The sequence below is a fragment of the Mustela erminea genome, chromosome 6, assembly GCF_009829155.1.
Source record: "Mustela erminea isolate mMusErm1 chromosome 6, mMusErm1.Pri, whole genome shotgun sequence".
Lineage (NCBI taxonomy): Eukaryota > Metazoa > Chordata > Mammalia > Carnivora > Mustelidae > Mustela > Mustela erminea.
In genome coordinates, this window is record NC_045619.1 from 65,011,069 (window position 1) to 65,032,708 (window position 21,640).

At 39.3% G+C, this 21,640-nt stretch overlaps 1 protein-coding gene across 4 annotated transcripts in view; it reads left to right on the top strand.

Annotated features, from left to right (window-relative positions):
• TMTC1 (transmembrane O-mannosyltransferase targeting cadherins 1) overlaps nucleotides 1–15,923 on the top strand; it is a 263,017-nt gene extending 247,094 nt beyond the window's left edge. For all 4 annotated transcript variants that reach the window (XM_032347548.1, XM_032347545.1, XM_032347546.1 and 1 more), the window contains 6 exons: nucleotides 1,617–1,752; nucleotides 2,297–2,441; nucleotides 3,441–3,578; nucleotides 5,158–5,280; nucleotides 8,176–8,253; nucleotides 13,640–15,923. In XM_032347548.1, coding sequence (XP_032203439.1) covers nucleotides 1,617–1,752; nucleotides 2,297–2,441; nucleotides 3,441–3,578; nucleotides 5,158–5,280; nucleotides 8,176–8,253; nucleotides 13,640–13,780 — 761 coding nt within the window. In that variant the 3' untranslated portion in view covers nucleotides 13,781–15,923. The remainder of the gene's footprint in view (nucleotides 1–1,616; nucleotides 1,753–2,296; nucleotides 2,442–3,440; nucleotides 3,579–5,157; nucleotides 5,281–8,175; nucleotides 8,254–13,639) is intronic.
• The last annotated feature ends 5,717 nt before the right edge of the window (nucleotides 15,924–21,640 follow it).

Genomic DNA, 21,640 nt, shown 5'->3' on the forward strand with positions numbered 1-21,640 from the left:
GATCTACACAGACATAAAATCTTTATGCTGCAGACATCCATTCAAAGAAGGTGCACTTGAGAACGTGTCTGCAGGTCATAAACATTCCATTTCATCTAGAACTTCAGACCGTTCTATAGTTCAGTCACTTAGATGTAATTTCACGAGGAAGCTTCTTTGGGGAATCTCACCAGAAGCTTGATTCTAGTTCTGGTCTTCATCCTCAGTTGCCCTGGGATTTTTGTCAGGTCTCTTAAGTGCCCTTTATGCTTTAGTGTCTATAGCTTTAAAGCAATACCTTGATATATTTTTTAATACCTCTTAAGTACCAAGACACAGCTAAAGGGTAGCAAAAGGCATCTAAATAGGGGCACCTGGGTGGCCCAGGAGGTTAAGTGGCCAACTCTTGATTTCAACTCAGGTCATGATCTCAGCATCCTGAGATCAAGCCCCACACTGGACTCCATGCTCAGTGCAGAGTCCGCTTCTCCCTCTCCCTCTGCTCTTCCCCCAGCTCACATGCTCATGCGCGCACGCGCTCACTCGCTCTCTCGCTCTCTCTCAAATTAATTAATCTTTTTTTTTTTTTAAAGGCAGCTAAATTGTGTCAAAAATACCTGTAAAGATGGGGCACCTGGGTGGCTCAGTGGGTGAAAGCCTCTGCCTTCATCTCAGGTCATAATCCCAGGGTCGTGGGATCGAGCCCCGCATCGGGCTCTCTGCTCAGCAGGGAGCCTGCTTCCTCCTCTCTCTCTGCCTGCTTCTCTGCCTCTTGTGATCTCTGTCAAATAAATAAATAAAATCTTAAAAAAAAAACAACCTGTAAAGATCATTTAATTAAAATATTTTCAGCTGTATAATGCATTAAACAAATGCAAGGTGGTGGGGTGCCTGGGTGGCTCAGTGGGTTAGAGCCTCTACCTTCGGCTCAGGTCATGATCCCAGGGTCCTGGGATCAAGCCCCGCATCGGGCTCTCTGCTCAGCATGGAGCCTGCTTCCCCCCCTCTCTGCCTGCCTCTCTGCCTACTTATAATCTCTGTCAAATAAATAAATAAATAATCTTTAAAACAAATGCAAGGTGGCATTATTACTTTTTTTTAAAAGTCCCTTTACATAAATACCATTTAACAAAGATGTCTGATTTTAAAAAAGATAAAGCAGTGCCCTGATTACTATGTTGTGGTAGAGTAATTGAAACCAACGCTTAGAAATAGTTTCAGGACAGTTTTTTTTTTTTCCTATAATAGCCTATCTATTTTTTCATATAATGAGACATAACAGTATCTTGTATAAACAACAGTCACAGATAATCTCAAAACATCATATTAGCTAGGGCAAAGGCCAGAAAACACTTGGGCTAAAATGCTAGACATTAAGAAAAAAGCAGATTTTAGGTTTTATTGCTTTTTTTTAATTATTAATTTCCTTGGAACTGGGAATGAATAGTAAAATGATCCAAAGCTACACAGTGGCAAGGAGACGAAGCCAAAATGCAAGCTCATTTACAAACTGAATAATTGATGGTATGACTCAGTAATATGAAGAAGAATGATATACATCAGAAGAGAAATTGAAGATCCTCGTGTGTTGTATAATTAAGACGTGCTCTGCTCTCACCAACCACCCCTGGCTACAGGCTCTCCAGAGAAGGCAGTGGCCCATTACCAACAGGCCATTACACTAAGCCCAAGTCATCACGTGGCCATGGTGAATCTGGGGAGGCTCTACAGGTCCTTGGGAGACAACAGTGCCGCTGAAGAATGGTACAAACGGTAAAGTTCCTTTTCTTCACTTTGTAAGTTGCCCAAAGACCTTAGTAGTCACCCTTCCAATTTTTATGTCATCGGAACAGACATGCTTTTAGAATAATAACCGATTTTGCCAATTCGGGCAACCCAGATTCTCCTCTCCAAAGAGACTAATATCAAATACTAAATGGTATCTTAAGGGATGGTTAGAACAGCAAGTTAGAACCTTGGTTAGAACCAAGGCTGGAATTGTTTTCTGAGGCCGCGGACTGCAGCCACAAATAGCAGTTTCGAAAATGGATATGGGGGGCAGACCGTGCATGCATGGGAACCAGCCTATCACCATCAGTGGGAAAGATCCTTGGAGCTCAGTCTCCATATGGTGAGGCCACTAGAGACATTCTTATAGTTAGAGGGTGGCAAGACTGTTTTAAAAACAGTCTTCTCGATTATAAAAACAGAGACCACGTTGGAGAGTGTCAAACCAAAGACTGTCCTCCTTAAACCTGCGTTTCAAGCTTTCAGAATGTACCTATGAGAATTTCAGTTCACCTTTCTTAAAACTCAGGGCCCTGCAGGTGGCACGCAAAGCAGAGCTATTATCACCTTTGGGAGCACTGTATTATAACACAGGCCGGTATGATGAAGCTCTGCAGATTTACCAGGAAGCCGCAGCACTAGAACCTTCTCAAAGGGAGCTCCGCCTGGCCCTGGTGAGTGCGTTGGGGAAAGAGATGAGCTGGACATGCAGTGTGCCGTGCAGGGAGCTGGGTCAGAAGCCCCAGAATTACAACTAGAGCACTACCATAGATCCATTTTCTGAATACCCATATAGCCAGTGTGGGAGCCATTCACCAAAGGCATATACACCAAAAAAGTTTTTTAAGTTTTTGGTTTACTGAATAGCTCATGTATCCCCTTTCACCCAGATCTATCCATTTTTAGCTTTTTGATGAATTTATCATGTATGTTTGTGTGTATGCATCCACATAAGTACATATGTGCATATTTATGTGTGCAGATGCTTAGTATTAATATGTTTAATTTTTTTTGTGAGCCATACAAAAGTTACAGATCTCATGCCCTTCTTTCTTTTCTTTTTTTTTAGATTTTATTTATTTGACAGGGAGAGGGAGATGCGGGGCTCAATCCCAGTACCCTGAGGTCATGACCTGAGCCAAAGGCACACGCATAACCAACTGAGCCACCCAGGCACCCCGCCCTTTATTTCTAAATATTTAAGCATATAATCCTAAGAACAAGGGCATTCTCTAACATAGCTAGAGTATGGTTCTCAAATTGAAGAAATTAATAATCAGCAATATTTTTAATTTCAGTTTTTGGAAATGTGCATTTTTGCTACTCTTCTTTAGATCTGCCATAAATCAAACTTGTTATCTTTTTGTAAACATGACATCCTGTTGAAACCATATGAAATAATTTCTTTTGAGATAGTTGAATTTTTTAAAAAGTCAAGTCATTTTGTTGATGTCTTTGGTGTCCCTGCTATTCACACACAGTGCATGCATATGCCGAAATAAATAAATAAACAAACAAACAAAATTTTACACCTGTACACTGCGGGAATTCTCTGAGTTGCAAATAGATGCTAAGCATTTTTTTTCTGGAGTGTCTCTGGAATGCCTGTCTTCAGAAATGCTTTGATGAGGTGATACCAGTGTCTCCTAAGCCAGTTCAATGTGGTTTTGCAGGCTCAGGTTTTGGCTGTGATGGGTCAGACAAAAGAAGCTGAGAAGATGACCAACCACATTGTGTCAGAAGAGACCGGATGCCTTGAGTGCTACCGCCTGTTGTCAGCAATCTACAGCAAGCAGGAGCTCCACAACAAGGTAGGGAGCACACTGGAATTGTTTGGATTCACAGGTAGAAAATGAGGTGTGCCTGAATGATTCTCCAGTCTGCACATTTATGAGGCTGAGCAATCTTGAATGTCATCCATTGGCATATCCTATCTTACAGATGCTTTTCACAGTTACCCCCAAATTCTAGTATGTCCCCTTGAAACAATACTTTCTTGGTTCATTTTTGGTCTAAAGATTTTATGTGATAGTATCTCAATTTGTTTTCACCTAACTAGATATAGACTAACATTTGTATGTTTCATCATTTTCTATGTTCCTTCAAATACATTATTTATAGAATCCTTATAGCAGTCTTTATACAGGTCAGTGACCTTGTATTTCAACTATTATTGTTTATCTCCATTTGAAAAGTTATGTGACTTGAATTTATGCAGCAATTCAGTAAATACTTATGGAATGCCTTATATATACCAGCCTCTGTGGTAGGTACCAGGAATAAAGTAGTATAAGAAAAACCAAAAAAAATCACCTTTGTCCCAATGGAGTTTATAGAAGAAGAGGAAACCAAGATTAAACAAGCAATCAAAAACAAATGTAGAGGGCGCCTGGGTGGCTCAGTGGTTAAAGCCTCTGCCTTCGGCTCAGGTCATGATCTCAGGGTCCTGGGATCGAGTCCCGCATTGGGGTCTCTGCTCAGCGGGGAGCCTGCTTGCCTTCCCCCCCTTCTCTCTGCCTGCCTCTCTACCTACTTGTGATCTCTCTCTGTCAAATAAATAATAAAAAAAAAAAAAAAAAAAAAACAAATGTAGAATTATAGCTATGCTCAGTAATGTCATGAAGAGTGTCAGGGTCCTAACAAGCATGTTATCAGGGACCTGAGTGATCTGAAAGATTAGGTTCCCTGTGGAGTGATATGAAGGTTAATGCTGAATGATAAATAGGTGTTACTAGATGAAGGGGGGCAGTGAAAAGCATTGCAGGCCAGTTAAAGTATATGCAAAGGCCCTGTGGCAGCAGCAAATGGCAAATCTGAGGGATGGGCATAAAGGGAGCAGGGCACTGTATAAGATAATGGCCACAGAGTTTGCTGGAGACAACACCCCACAGGGCTCAGGACCAGGGCAAAGGTTTTATTTTTTATCCTTGGAGAAGCCTTGGGGTTTTAAGGAAAAGAGCGACATGGTGGAATTTGTGCTCTGAAGGATCCCTAGCTGCAGGGAGTGGGGCAGTGGGTGCTGGGGGGTGCAGAGTGGGTACCAGGGACCTAAGAGGAGGCTGTGTTTGGAGTGGTCCAGATGGACACAGGCAGGGTAAATCACCTGACCCCAGGTCTTGTTTTCTTTCATCTTTATCACTCACTTCCCTGTGAACTGGTCAGGGACATGTCATTGTCACCGTGTAAATGGAAACCCTGGAGTATAGGAAAATTATTTTGTCAGGGCCACATTATTTCTCAGTGAGAATATCAGAGAGAATGAAGAATGTGTTTTGATTGTCATTTACCGCACCAGCTAATACTTAAGGACAAAAAGTATAAATGTTATCTTTTAAGTTAGTTTTTCTTCATCTCATCTACATTCTGTCTTCCTTTCAAACCTGTTGGCAGGCACTTGATGCTATCGACAAGGCTCTCCAGCTGAAACCAAAGGACCCAAAAGTTGTATCTGAACTTTTTTTCACAAAAGGAAACCAACTAAGAGAGCAGAATCTTCTGGATAAAGCTTTTGAGGTATAAACACTTAATCAAATGATGTTATTAAATTAAGAGATTAAAATTAGTACTCAGTCTTTACGGAAGCATATATAGTAAAATTTAAGATCACTGGCATATTTATGGAGTGAATTTTTTGATTAATGGCCATGATGTTACACGTTTAGTTTGTATAATTGACTATTTTTTTAACTATTCAGAGATCTGCAGTATCTCTGCATTATTTTCTGAATTACCACCTTTAACTTGATGTTTGAAGCAATGCCACATTATTCCCTCAGTTAGTCTCTTACTCTCTCTTTTGGCCAGCAGTAACCCTCTAGTCCATCTAGACGAGTATCTAAATAGCTTTGACATTTCCACACATCCCCTCAATTCCTCACAAGATTCCATCTCATCCAGTAACACATAGTCTTCCTCCCTCTGGAAGCCCATCTGGATCTTGCTTTCTCCCAGTATCCTTGTTTCCTGTGAACTTTTACATATACCATCTCTACAAGTCATTTGAAAGTATCATATATTACATTGTATTGTTAGGATATCTTTTTACTCTCCCTATTCTCTCCTCCTTCCCTGAACCCTGCCCCCAATCCTCTGTGCACAGTGCCTGCTCCCCAGTTAGATTGGACTTCTTGTATAAAGGGACTGCTTCTTTCCATGTTCTAAAACATAATGCCTTGTGTCTTAGAGGCATTCAGTATTTACAGTTCTCATAAAATTTGTACGTAGTTTGAAATCAAAAAGATATTCCAAACAAATAAAAATGTTATAGAAACACTAAGCATTTCTGGTAAAGCCACAAGGTGGAATTAATGAAGTCATAAAATTACACTAAATGTAACATGCGAAAAGTAAAATTTTAAATGATATTATTGATTCTGAAAACAAACAGTGCCTTTCAAAATATTCAGAAACAGGTAAAGATATTTGGGAAAACTAACTTGAACATAAACTCTTAAAACAGTGGCATATTTGAAGGGGAAATTGCGTATTTTTCTGTGCCCTGTGAACATTTTTTAAAAAGCTTTATTTATGTATTTTAGAGAGAGAGAGTGCTCAAGCAGGGGGAGGGGCAAAGAGAGAGGGAGAGGAGAAGCAGACAACCCCCTGAGCACAGAGGCTCAATCGCAAGACCCTGAGATCATGACCTGAGCTGAAATCAGGGGTCAGACACCTAATTAACTGAGCTGCCCAGACCCCCTTGCCCTGTGAACATTTTCAATACCGTAACATGTGAGCATTTTAAAATGACAATTTAATGAATATGTAATTTAATTATGAAGTTATCTGGTATCTATATCTTATACATTGTATTGAAAACAAATGTATTTTCTAGTTGCTTTAACTATAAATCAGATAATCATTTTAAAGGGACTAAATTTGGGTGCTTGGGTGGCTCAGTCAGTTAAGCGTCCAACTCTTGATCTCAGCTCAATTCTTGATCTCAGGGTTGTGAGTTCAAGCTCCACATTGGGCTCCACACTGGGTGTGAAGTCTACTTAAAATCAATCGGCCAATCAATTAATAAATAAAGTGGCTAGATCTATGACAGATAGGAATAGGGCTATGAGTAGCATTTTTATTTATGATTTACACATATTAAGTAATTTGATCTTCTCAATAGTCATATAAGAAAGCTATGGTCATTGTCTCCATTTTATAGTTTTATAAACTGAGACTCAGAGGTTATGTATCTTGTTCAAGGTCACAGAGGGTAAGAGATGGAGCTGGGATTTGAATCCAGTTTCTTAATTTCTACCCTACACTCTCATCGCTGTTGATATAAATTAACCTAAGAGACACATTCTTCAGGTTTATTTTACCAGCTCTTTAGAAGTGAGGTTTCTTGTTATTTGCTTGTTTCTCTTAAAACAGGAGGAGGGATGGACCAGATTCTGTTTACTTTATGAAGCTGTTCATCAGTGAAAATAGCAAAGAGCATTAAAATAGACACACAGATACTTAGCTTTGTAATTGAAAGCAACACTCATAGTCATTAGCTTTATTTAAGGTGACCACTCTTAAATTAAGACCCAGTGGTGATATAAAACAACATGCAAAATATTACCAGTATTGGGGCGCCTGGGTGGCTCAGTGGGTTAAGCCTCTGCCTTCGGCTCAGGTCATGATCTCAGGGTCCTGGGATCGAGCCCTGCATCGGGCTCTCTGCTCAGCAGAGAGCCTGCTTCTCCCTTTTCTTTCTCTGCCTGCCTCTCTGCCTACTTGTGATCTCTCTCTCTCTGTCAAATAAATAAATAAAATCTTAAAAAAAAAAAATATTACCAGTATGCCTCACAGATGCTACATTTAATGGGATACACATTTCCAGACCAAAAGAGATATTTGAGAGAGAAGTAATTCTCTTGAGACATATGAATACCTGTGGCAGAAGATAAAGGAAGGCTTTTTAATGATTAAAACTATCCCCTAGGAAGATAGATGTCCTCAAGGAAGGAATGAGCATCCTGTCACTGCAAGGATTTCGGTATAGGCTGAATAACCAGTCCAGTGATACTGTGAAAGGGCTGAGCTACATAGGAAAAGATTCTAAAAGATTCTGTGATCATTGAAAAAGTATATTCTTACAAACTCCATTTATAGCAAAAAATCTAAAAGAGTTTTCTTGCGGGTCAAGGCCAGTGAGAAATGCTGCACTATAATAAAATCACCTGGATTCCCTGCGGGCATCCTCAGTCTCCATGAGCAAATTACACATTTCGGTTTCCTCCACTTCCCAGTCATCAGTTTTGAAACATAACTGAAATAAACGGGAACACCTGTGAGCTAGTAGTGTCTGGTTTCATTGTGTTAACTGTTTACATTCTCACATAGGAAGAAAGTGATTTCCACAGTCCTGTAGCATTAAACGTGGGTTCTCCTTTCTCAACCTGAAAATGTTTCTTGTATATTTAGAGCTATAAAGCTGCCGTGGAGCTAAATCCAGATCAAGCACAGGCCTGGATGAACATGGGTGGAATCGAACACATCAAGGTAGGAGAATAATTCATTTCCAAGGGATCTGGTTTTTTCTTTCCATTTTCTCTTTCTGTCTTCTCTCAAAAGATTGAGAAAATATTGTTAATTCCCTCTTTGAATTATTTAAAGACCAAAAGCCTTATATGTTTAAAAGGGAAATCAGCACAGATTATGTTCTCTTTGTTTTATCCAGATATTGAATATCATGAAGTCATTTGAAAACTAAGTCTATACAAATTATATACCATAATTTTATTGAACATAAAGAAAACCATGTGTACCTAAGAGAGGTATCATCATACAGCAAATAAAATCTGCCCCTTGTTGGGGCTTCCTGGACCTCATTGTCCTACAGCTTAACTCATGGTCAAGAGTACAGTGTTACTTTAAATATTACTTTATTATTTCCTGTACCTAATGTATCTTTTACTCCCTAATCATTTACTGAAATGCAAGGTTGTTTATTTGTGGGTTTGTTTTTTGTTTTTCCAAAAGGAAAAGCTATCTTTGAGTGAATCATCAAAAATGACCCTTGGGAAGGCTCCTGCCTATAAGTAATGAACTCAAAGACTCGCTATCATTCATTCATTCATCCAGTCATTTAACATGTGATGTGCAAGTGATGGGCCAAGTATTCTTTCTTCAGGCACTGGGAATAGAACACTAAATAAGTAAGACAGAACTTTCTGTCTTCATGGAGCTAACATTTAGTAAAAGAGATAGGCAATAAATAAATAAACACATCCATACATACATCTATATGTAAAATATATCATAGTGCTATGGAGAAAAAAGAGAACGGGGATAGGAAGTACCATGGAGTCAGGGCTGAAATTTAAAATTAAGGTGGTTAGGGAAGGTCTACTTTATTTTTTATTTATTTTTTTAAATTATTATTATTTTTTTTTATAAACATATAATGTATTATTAGCCCCAGGGGTACAGATCTGAATTGCCAGGTTTACACACATCACAGCCCTCACCATAGCCCGTACCCTCCCCAATGTCCATAACCCCACCACCTTCTCCCAACCTCCCTCCCCCCAGCAACCCTCAGTTTGTTTTGTGAGATTAAGAGTTGCTTATGGTTTGTCTCCCTCCCAATCCCATCTTGTTTCATTTATTCTTTCCTATCCCCCCCAAACCCCCAACATTGCATTTCCACTTCCTCATATCAGGGAGATCATATGATAGTTGTCTTTCTCGGACTGACTTATTTCGCTAAGCATAATACCCTCTAGTTCCATCCACATCATCACAAATAGGGAAGGCCTCACTTTAAAAAGCGATTTTGAGTAGAGACCTGAAGGGGAAAAGCCATGTGGCAAAACAGGAAAAGAACATACGCAACGGTCCTGAGGTATGAGAGTACCTGCTGTGTTTGAAGAACAGGGAGGAGGCAAGTAAGATGAAATGGTAGAAGCTGGAGTCAGAGTTAAGTCACAGGGCAGGATCATGCAGAGCCTTAAAGGGGAATGCAGGGTTTTTTACTTTTATGCCATGCTGAATGAGTTGGGGTCCTTAGAGGACTCTGAGCAGAGAGATGCCATGGTCTGACATGTTTTTAAAGGATCGCTCTTATTTAGCTAACCTATTTTCAGGCTTCTATCAGTCTTTATATTAAAACAGTAATATAGTGATTAGCATTTAAATAAAAGCTCAGTAGGATTTACTATTAAGTGGAAACTGGTCACTCTCATAAACACAACAAAACAGAAAGGTAACTTGTGATTACATAGCTGGAAGGGGATAATGTGACTGAGAGTTGTGCTCTAATAGAGGAATAAACAGGACATTTATCAGAGCAGAATAACCTGAGCTCTGATCTTAATCATCTCCTATGGTGTCTAGCAATATGAACTTACTTAAGCTTGATCATAAATCACATGGAATAAATAAATAAATGTGATCATAAATCACATTGGAAAAAAATACCAGAAAGAAAGGGGACACCTGGGTGGCTCAGTCGGTTGATCCCAGGGTCCTGGGATCGAACCCAGCTTCAGGCTCCCCACTTATGGGGGAAGTCCGCTTCTACTTCTCCCTTCTGATCTCTCTCTCTCTGTCAAATAAATAGATAAAATTAAAAATATTTTTTAAAAAATTAAAGAAAGAAAGAGGGAGCGAGGAAGGAAGGAAGGAAGAGGGAGAGATAGAGAGAAAGAAAAGTAACGTAATATTAAATATTTAATTAATATATTAAATAGTTATATTTTAAAATAATATGTTCAATATGTTTTTAGATGACATGGGCCTGCATTTAAAGCAGTGGGGTTCAGTTGTTAGTTTAAAAAGTACAATAAATAGGAACACCTGGGTGGTGAAGTTGGTTAAGCAGCTGACTTGTTTCAACTTGGGGTTATGAGATTGAGTTCCATGTTGGGCTCAGAGCTCAGCATGGAGTCTGCTTGGGATTCTCTTTCCTTCTTCACCACTCCTTCTGCTCATTCTCTCTCTCTCTCTCTCTCTCTCTCTCACACACACACACACACACAAATAAATCTTTTTTTATTTTTTTATTTATTTTTTTTTTTAAAGATTTTATTTATTTATTTGAGAGACAGTGAGAGAGAGCATGAGCGAGGAGAAGGTCAGAGGGAGAAGCAGACTCCCCATGGAGCTGGGAGCCCGATGTGGGACTCGATCCCGCGACTCCAGGATCATGAGCTGAGCCGAAGGCAGTCGTCCAACCAACTGAGCCACCCAGGCGTCCCAAATCTTTTTTTAAAAAGTACACTCAAGATTTTTCCAAAAAGTCTGGAAATACAAGGAGAATAGTACGTTCATTGAATTCTCAGATTAACGAGTGAATCCATTGCTTTAAATTTAGAGGTGCTTCCCCTGAAAAGGTATCTGGAGATTGAAGAAGGATCTGTTGAGTGTATTATTTTGAAATGTAATGAACACACTGATTAAAAATTAGTTTATGCAGTTTTTTGTCTTTGCAAACATCATGAATTAGGCTGAACAGTATAAAATTTCTATGTTTGTAATTGAAAAATCATCTAATATCAGTAAATTCATTATGATACAATCCAGAATAAATATCTAGACCGGGCACCTGGTTTGGATATGGTCATTTAGATGGTACCATTAGGATGCAAGATTATTATGAGGTCCTGAAGAGAGAGCGGTCATTATCTTTCTCTTTGCACTGCCAGCTAGTGTATGTGTCATGTCAGGTGGTATTAGCTCTTTCCAGGCTTCTCTCCTTCCCTGAGCCCAGGTGAAACTTAGGGTACCGAGGGCTGTGGTAAGGTTGCAAGTTGGAATAAGGCTTTGCCAGGTCATGGCATGAAGAGATGAGAAGGGAGTTGTCTCTTTCTTACACTGCTTGATAATAAAAGATAATTATAATGAAGCTTCATAAAGGATGAAATGGATAGACCAAAAAGGCTAAAATACATTCTTTATAATCACAGAGTTCTATCAACTGGACCACACCACAAAGTACTATTTTCAGTACTGCTGTATATGCATTTTCTTGAGTGGCATTGTACGGAACTCTCCATGGTGTCAGAAGCGTTCTATAGCTGCACTGTCAAAGGCAGCAGCCACTAGCCCATGTGCGTGTTGAGCCCTTGAAATGTGGTTAGTACAACCAAGCAACTGAATTCTTAATTTACCGTAATTGATGGAAGCTTAAATAGCCATGTGGAGTTAGATAGCACATTTTTAGAAATTAGGTAACTATCTTAGCATCTCAGAACTGGGGACACTGAATCAAGGGATATAATTTAAAAAAAACAAAAACAAAAACAAGGCTTCCAGTTTAATCAAGTAAAGAGCAATTTGAGGGAGAGAAGATAACTCTAGCAGTAGATTTTACATGAAAGGACAAAGAAAGCTGGTAATCAGAGAAGGAAATGCCAAGGCATCGGGCTGAGGCCTACATTCAGAGAAGACTCTCAGCAGAAAAATTGCAAAGTCAGCTGTAATATAAACATATTTTGAGAGCACTCAGTTGTCTGCACATGTGTGCTAAGCCTAGTAAAAATCACAAGATACTTGGAAGATAAATGCTAGAGTTGATGAAAAATAATAACAATTGAATAGAGCAAATCCAGGGTCTCACCTCTTCAGAATTCTGTTTAGCCTCTTATGAGAATCAGGGCTAATGATCAGAAATGTTTTCTGATTTGTGCATGTGTCAGAGCCTGGATTCCCAAAGTTACAATTTCCTTTTCTGTCATTTCCACTCTCCTTTTTACCAGTATGACGAATGAGTACTGTAATAAAGGGATGGTGTTTACTCAACCCTGGATGGTTGTTTAATAATGACAACAATGGTGGCATTGGACTGAGGCCTCACTCTGTGTCAGCCTCTCTGAGCTCTTAACACGCATTAGCTCTTTTGGAGGATAGTTAAGCATTCAGTAAATATTAGTTACTGGTTGCTACATAGAACTCTCACTTAGAGATGCTATTTTAAATTGTGATGGGAATTCAGAGAGTAAGTGGTTTTTGTCCGCATGGAGCTGTAATGGAGAATAAAATAGAGCAAATTGAAATGTGAGGAAATGAAGAGAACTCTCAACACTCAGAGTTCTGAGATGTGGCAGGACACAGATGTGAAAGAGGGTGAACCAAATAAGGAAGGTAAAATTTAGTAGCAGAAAAGGGCCTGGAAAACAATAATTATGACTAATTTGTCTGGAACCATCTGGAACAGGCACACGTCATTTCCAGTTAGAAAGCCATGGAATAAAGCAGATGGGGGCCAACAGAGGGTGGTGACAGGTATCTTTAGCAGGTCAGGGGCGCTATGCCTTCTTTCCTGCTTTAAGAGGATCCAGCAGGTTCATATTGTCACACACCTTAGGTAAATTTGACACCATATTCTTATCAGTTCTTTTCACTTTATAAAAACTTATGTTTACATTAAAGCCCATATTAGGCAAATATTGCTTCCGTGTTAGTTGGATATTAAAATAACTTCCACCACTAAATAGGTCTAGCATATTCCAAACTATTTAATCATCACTACTTTTGAATTTTCCCACAAACATCCCTCCCTTTCCTCCCTCCCTCTTCTCCCCCCCACCCCCCATCTCTAGCCATGACTCCATTTGATTACTAAGGAATAGTACCAACCCCATGAGAGCCCTATGAAATGATAGCCTCATACCATACATTAGTAGAATTGAAAATCTGTTTTTCTGCCATTTCACCTTACGGTGTAACTCTTATCCTTCACATTCTCCAGCTGGCCTGGTACTTAAAACAAATGGATTCTCCAAAAGCACCAAAAGATAAGGATAAAATTACCCATGCAGACGGGGTTTCCTTCTGAGGACATTCCTGTTAAACTGGGCGAGAAGGTCTTTCTCTTAGTCTCCCCATTCTCCAAGAGCGTTCTGATGGGTCAGACTATAATTGCCGTCTCTCTTTTTCCCCACAGGGAAACTATGTGTCTGCAAGAGCTTATTACAAGAGAGCCTTACAGCTGGTTCCAGACAGCAAACTGCTGCAGGAAAATCTTGCCAAGTTGGATCGCCTAGAGAAACGATTACAAGAAGTTCGAGAAAAGGATCAGACGTAGCCATGTTTGGCCCAGTCTTGAGGGACAGTGCTGGTGCTTCTGGAAGAGGAAGAAGTGTTGGAGGCCTTCACCTCAGCAGGGGCACAACAGAGAAGTTTTCCGCTCGCTCTGAGTTTGGGGAGGCACGTTTTTGGATGCCCGCTGGTAACCCTGTGCTGAGGGACTTGCATTTCCACGGAAGAAGACAGCAAGCAAGGGTTCCATCTGAGAGGAAGTAAAACAACTACTACACGTTTTGCAGATTTTTGTTGGCTTTCATTCCAGATTTCCCTTCATCTGTTTCTCTGCTTTTCCAACCTAAGAATCTAATTCCATCTCAGTGTCGACTTTTATGTCCTAGAAATAGAGAGGCTTAAATGCTCTGACAGCAGAGCAGCTCTTCCTTGTGAGATGAGATATGTCCTAGAGGGAAAAAAATCTCTGGGATAAACCATCTGGGTAATTCCACCAAGAGGTAACTCATTTAGTTCTCCAGAACTAGAAATGAGTATCTAATAGTTTTTGTAGAATCTTCTGGACTATTTGGGGGAAACGGTGTTGTTAAGTGAGCTTTATCTAATACCCCCCGAGGATATTGCTAGAGCCCAAAAGAGTGAATTAAATTCCACTCTGATGCAAGCTTTTCCCATTGCCCGATAAAACAAAAAGGAAGCCTCTGGGATTGTGTATGGGTATTCTCATCCCTGGGGGAAAATCAAGGATCTTGGTTCCTCTAATTTCTTTATGGAAATGTTTAAGATTATTTTAATTTTATTACAAGTATTACTAGAGTAGTGATACTGCTCTAAGATTTCAGAAGTGCTTTTAGAATCATTAATGTTTCTGACTCCACATACATTGTTATTTTGGTGGAGAAAAAATAGTATATTCTACATGAGAAATATTAAAGATATTAACTAAGAGAAATGCTCTACTTTATTATCTTAACATTCAGTCATCCAGAGATTTATTATTTTTTTGAAAACTATATTTAATCACTGAAAATGCTATACAATATATCACAAAAATCTTCATAGACTATGAAGAGGTTTGAAGAGAAGCTCTATTGATTTGTCTACTGAAATTTAATGAGAATTCTGTGCTGTAGAACATGAGTGATGGAAATCCAGAGTTCTTGGTTCTGTATTTATAATATTGGAGAGTTCTTGGCAAATGCTCAAAAAATCTAGGGGAGAAAAAAGTCTAAATTCATAATTATAAAAATACATATTTATATTTAAAAGACAGAGGCCAGCAAAGTGGAACTTAACAATTTGACATTTGTTTTTAGTGTTATTTATTTTGTAACTTATAAAATATATTTAATATATATATATATATATATACACACGCAAATTTTTTTCTCTGTACATAGTGGTTTTAATAGCAGCTTTCAGAACTGATCATACAGAAATCACAAATCTGAATTACAATGTAAAGTTTTAACAGCCCCTCAAAAAACTTGTATTGATGATTCACTTGGCAAAGCTAAAGAAATTAGGAAGTGGAGTGCAGTGTTTGGGTGGTAATATATTTTGAAAGTGAAGAAGTTGGAACACCTGATTCTAATTTGGTCATCTTCATAAATTAAAAAAAGAAGAAGAGAAGAGAAGGAACCACTCTGGGGAGTGCTGTTTGCAGGCTAAGCCAGGTGGCCTGCAGATGTCATAGCCCAAAGGTGTGCGGATTTCACTTGCTCAGGCCAGGATAGGGTAAAAAGCCTTCTTCTTTTCAACACTGCCCCTGTGTGTTATTTTTTGTCAAGGTAAGTCTAGTTAAAAGAACTTCGCTGTAAAGGGATGATGCAAGGCATATTTTAAATGCAAAGGATTCCAGAATTTGAATTAACATACATGTGTTTGTACGTATCAGTAATCCAACAATCTCTATATATTGCCACTGTGATCTTCTGTTTCTAGTAGTCTTTCAACCTTATATGTCATAAATTTGTCCAAGATTTTACTTAAAATATTTTCATTCTCCTCAAAATTATACTTTTATGTCCTAAGGCCAGGAAATGTATCACAGTGTTCATTAAATTATCAATCCACCCCCAAATTGGGGGTGGGGGGAATGAAGCCCTAGCTAAAAAACAGTATCTGAGACTTAAATCACAACTTTTTAGAATAATCTGTAACCAAGACTCACACCCAGGAAGTTAACAGAAAAGACTAAGTCCCAAATTTTGAAAAGCAATTATGCCTTACTTGAAATGCCGCTAAAGGTAAGAGGGTACATTAGTGAGAATGGTTGAAAGGGTGGTTATAGCCTAAAAGTTTCTGAGGGAAGGGGTCACATGGCCTTCAGGAGACTTGTTCTACCTTCTTTTGGGTGCTTTTCTCTCTCCCCATGTCTGTCTGTCTCTTTGTCTCTCTCTTCCTCCCTCCCTTCTTCTCCCCATGCCCCTTAGCCTCCCTTCATTCTGCCCCCTACCCCACACTGTCGCTCTGGCTCATTCTGTGCACACACACTGGCATCTCCTTGAACGTGAAAAGTAAGCACCATTTGTTGGGTCAGATATTTTTATCAGGATTTAATAATGCCACTGAGATGTAGCCAATGAAATAGTTTTCATAGTTAAATGGTGTCTAAAAGAAAATAAATAACATGTTATTTTTCAAAGATATTAAGTGTATTTTATAACTATTTTTATTTGGTTCTTGTAACATGAAATACTATGTGGAACTCATTCCTATCAATAAAATCAGAGTGCCCTGGCTAGTTGTGGACATACATCCAGAGTCCCCTACTAAAAGTGTGCTTGGCAGGAGAGTTGCTGTCCCCTTTCTGAGATGGAATGGCAGAGCTGGCTACATGGGCCTGAGGTTCATGTGGTCCCTGGCGGTCCTGCTCTCAGAAGGCCTCTGTGTTTGGTTGAAGGCCCTGCTTGAAATTCTTAATAATTTTGAAAGAGGGGTCCTGCAATTCCATCTTGCACTGGATCCTTAAATATGTAAGGTGTCCTCGGTGGGAGGGAAGTTGGCCCAGGAAAAGACAGGAGATGCTTTAGTCTGGCTGAACACTTGATCCGATGATCAGAGTTTCATTTGTGACTGTGTTCCTCTGAGCGACACTCGCTTTTTTTTCTCAGCTACATTTTGAGTCCTTTGTGTACATATATCCCCCGTATACTGCCAATCTAACCTGTCCTTCTGTCCTACTTAGAACCAGTCCTCCTGGCCTTTAAGATTCCCATTAAGTGGCAGTCCTTTGATATAGGAACCATGAGAATGGCTTTACAAGTTTATTTCAACCTTAAGAATTCTTCAGGGTTTTTTAAGTGATCCAGATGTTTTCCAGCTGTTAACAGTATTCGTAAAACACAGTTTAGCGATGTAACGTTAAGTAAACCAAAGATTCAAATACCTTGGAGGAAAAGAAATTTTATTTTAGGGAATCCTGAGATGTAAATATTCTTTTGGGTCTGTTTGTTTTGAAGTTCATCACAAAACAAAGATGAAAGCCAGCACTTTAACGACAACCTCCTATAATACGTCACAGCCCCTAGCATGAGACTGACACTCGTCATACCTCACTTGATGGAGGGGTTTGTAGTGATTGTACCGTACTTCTCAACAAGACTAAATGAGAAAATCCAAACTGTTCTTTACCAACCGACCCACAGAAACTATAATTTGAAGGGGAATAAAAATGAATGTGTGGTTTCTTATTGTCTCTACTAAATATTCCAGGCCCCTCAGATCGAAGAACCACATTCAGCTGATAGTTAAGAACTGTTCCTTCACACAAACGGGCTCTCAAGCCGGGTGGGACTCCAGGATCACCTGGGGCCCTTGGGCAGTCTCTGAGATGCTGGCTGCCTAGTCCAGATGCTAAAATGCAGCGAGACTAGAGAAGTAGGCTAACAACTTTAATGGAACTTCTATGACTTTTACCATGTTTCTCCATTTTTACTTTTAAATCTAGACTAAAATGAGCCAAAGAATTCTAAAAAATAATCCATGGCACAGTTGATTGATTGAGACTATTGTTTCAAGATTGACGGTGGGGTGGGTGGGGCAGTTTTCACTGGTGGCAATTGGACTGTAATTTGACCTCACATTTTCAGAATTCTTCACTCTCAGATGGAGAAGAATGTGTATACACCAGACAAGGCACCCAGTATGTAAAACTCATTGGCGGTGTTCATGGCGTAGAGTGTATGCCTAGACTTATGTCTCTGTTTTGATTATACACGTCAGCTTTTGTTAATTATTTCTTCTTGTACTCATTAGAATCTGTTTTTGAGGGGAAAATAAAACGTTTGATCTGATGTGTGAAGGATGTGCATCTTAGATTAATAAATCTATAGGGTATTCGTAACGACAATCAGAGCAAATGTAGTTATGGGTAGTTGGTTTGTTTTTAATTTTTCACCTAGTTTCCAAATCACATTTACTTTGATTAAATTGCATGTTGGTATCTCCCAATAATAGCAAAAAGTAACTATCTGACACCTTTTGGTATTTTAAAAGAAGAAATACCTGTCAAATCTTGCATTTAGGCTGCAATTGAGTAAGATAAAGGCTTACAATGCCAAATATATAACATAACTTTTTATGATTATTCTTGATGTTTTGTTGTAAAAGAAAAATATGTTGAACAGTTCTTCAAAAAATAGAACTTCCTTCTTTCTTTTTGGTTATGGTAGCCATTAACTTCAAGAGAAAAAATATCTATAATCAAAGGAGTTCTTTAATATCAGCAAAATAAGACAACAAAATTGATAATTTTCATGCCTATCAAATGGCTCATATAAAAATGTGTTATTTTTATCACCAAAGATCCTTTCAGCTAAAACCTTTTAGGGCATGTAGCTCATAAAATCAGCATCCATCACATTAGTCATTATTAGATCACCATTTACCCCAAGATGGAAAGATTAATCTATGTTCAGAAACCCAAGAGTTTCTTCCCGTTCTTGGTGGTGCAAATGGTATATATTTATGTCATGTCTGGGAAGTTTCCAGTGTGCATAACATCCTTTTGGGGTTGCCTTGCTGGCCCAAAGGAGGGGTGCTCCGGTCCCAGAATCAGGAAATCTGGGTGGTAGGCCTGTTTGGCTACAGAGGAGCCGCCCCACCCTGAGAGGTCACCAAGCCTCTCAGCCATGTCTGTCACCCAGGGAGTAACTGGTTAGTTCTGTGAAACTAGCAAGCTCTGTGTGTCTCTGAAACCAGACTGAAAGCCCTTTACCTCTGAAGAGATAACTGATTAGTGTTGCCCTTCATTTGAGAAATTAAGATAATCACCGCCATAAAGCACACACACAACCATAAGAGTGAGTGCAATGTCCAAGTGCTTTCATATGACGGAGATATTCTTATTTTGCAGTCAATACACATAAAAATTGGTCATTTTGTTATGTGTCGGAGGAAATATTTTTAAAGATTTCCTTCAAAGGAATTAAAATAATCTGTAGAAGCCGTGGCTTGCTTTTATAATAAAATGGTAAGCATCTGACTTGGTGACTCACATGGATCCCTCCTTTTATCAGGGAGAAAATGACTTGCATTGTGTTCTTTGTTCATGTTTTTTATTTCCTACTTTGATCAGTTATATATAAATGTACATTTTGTTACTTTTCTTGTGCCAGCTAGAAATATATTTCCCATTAAAGTATTTCTCCCATTTAAGTCTGATTATGTATGCTCTGCTTAGGTCTTTCCAAAATGAAATTTATGTAAATGTGTATTTTATATAAAATATAATGAAAATAATTATGTCTGTTTCAATCTCTCAAGTGCTCAGCAATTAGTACCCATTGAAACCCATGTCACTAGCTGACATGTGTCAGCTTTAAAAGTGTCTGCTTTAAAAGAAAGAAATTTTCTTCCTTCTCATATTCATTCATTGCATCGCAGTTTTGTGTATTTCTTGTCTGCTCTCTTTCCCATACCTGCAGTGACTATTTCAGTCCTTAAGTGCTCCTGATCTCTTCCTCTCATCTTGCTGAGTAGATGCCTTCAACCTCTCTGCAGAGAATAAGTAAAAGGTAGAAAACATATTCTCTCAATACGCTGCACTCTGTCTACAAACTTCCCTGCACCCAATTCTTTCCTCCCCTGTTACTACAGTGGAAAAGGGACCTAGGCTCTGGATTTTGCCTCTTGTGAAGTTTCATTCCATCCCTTTACCTCCCTTTTTCATCTTTAACTTCTTCCTTCTACCGACTCATGTGAATTCTATTCTATTTTAAAACATGGATACAGGTAACCACCATCAAAATCATTTGGGAAAGAAAAATGTAAGCTCTTCCTGTATTTCTTTTCATCTCTAACTGCTATCACATCTCTTTGTTCCTTCTCATCTGAGCTATTTGAGTGAATTGTCTTCACCATTCTTTCTACTTCCACCTTTCACATTCCCTCTGCTTCATAGTGTTCTGTCCCTGCAACAGATAAGTAAATGAAACTTCGGTTTCCAAGGTCACCCAGAATCCCCTTAGTGCTGAATCTTGGGCCTTGTGGGACTTTGGAGAAGGTTCTAGAATTCAGACCAGTAGCTTAGCAGGGATGGAAAAATTTGTTTACACAAAACATTGTATAGAAGAAGAAGAAGTAGGTATTTGGGTCTATCTGGAGGATCTGAGCTTTTATTGGAGAGTAGTTTGCCCCTGGGGCAAGGGAAGGCTATGGTATTCCTGGTAATATCACCAGAGTGAAAAAAAAATTTAAAGGTGGGGTGGTGAGTGCCCCAGGTGAGCCAGCCACTATAGCTGGGGATTCCCTTTGCAATGTTCAAGCCTAGAGGTACAGAAAGGCTGCTTACCTTACCAAGACCCCTCCCAGTGTCCCCTAGACACCCTAGCTAGAGGAGTCCTCTACTTAAACTTTTGCAAGATGTCCTTAAATAAATAAAGCGGTGCTTGCTATTCTCAAGAACAGTTCAGTCCAATAGAACTATTTGTGATGATGGCAGTGTCCTCTGTACGCTCTCCACTAGGCACTGGTGGCTATTGAGCCCTTGAAATGGAGCTGGTATGTCTGAGGAACTAATGCTTTTACTGTAGTTAATACTAATTTAAATAATCACGTAGGGCTAGTGTCCACTATAATTGGACAGTGACCCTCTAGAGCTTCTTGATGTTAGATGGGACATAAAAATCAGAGAAACACTTTTCATGTTCATGTAAGATTTGAGACTGTTTCTGATTTCAGTGCCAATTGGATTCTTCAAGTTTTTCACTGAAAGGGGCCCTTTGATCTCTCTCCTGTTCCCTTCTGCAGTTTTAGGGTCATTGCCCCCAGCTGATTCTCACCTGCTTGTTTCTGTACCTGCATTCCCTCCACCTTGACTGTCTTCTGCTTTCCTGTCCATCTGTCCATCGCCTGCCTGTCTCCCTAATTTGTATACTTCCCACCTTAGTTAAGGAGCTTTTATTTCTATCTTACAGAAAAGTAAGACAACTGGGTCTGGGAGATTGGTGTCTACCTTTGTTATATATAGAATGTCCACTGGGCTTTGCCCTAATTTTTTGATAGAACACAAACCCATTATAAATTCTGGCTTTCTTCCTCTCCCAACCTCAAGTTATCTTACGACAAAATAATGCTTCTAGAAAAAATATGCTGACATATCAATCTTACCAATGAATTCATTTTAATAATCTTACACGATGGATCCTACCGCTTTGGCCCATTCCACTGAAGCTAGTAACACAACCACCCAGCAAGGGGATGGCAGCCGTAAACCTGATCTTTCACAGCCACTCTGCATATTCTTGAACGCCAAGGGTTTCAACAGACTTCTTACAAGGTGGGGCAGTCCTATTAATTACTCAATAAGCTTCCATGAGTCTTCCTCTTTTCAGAAGGGGGCCTGCCTGTGTCTTGGATGGGTGACCAGCTTCCTCACTCTGGCTCCGGCCACCTTCCCGGG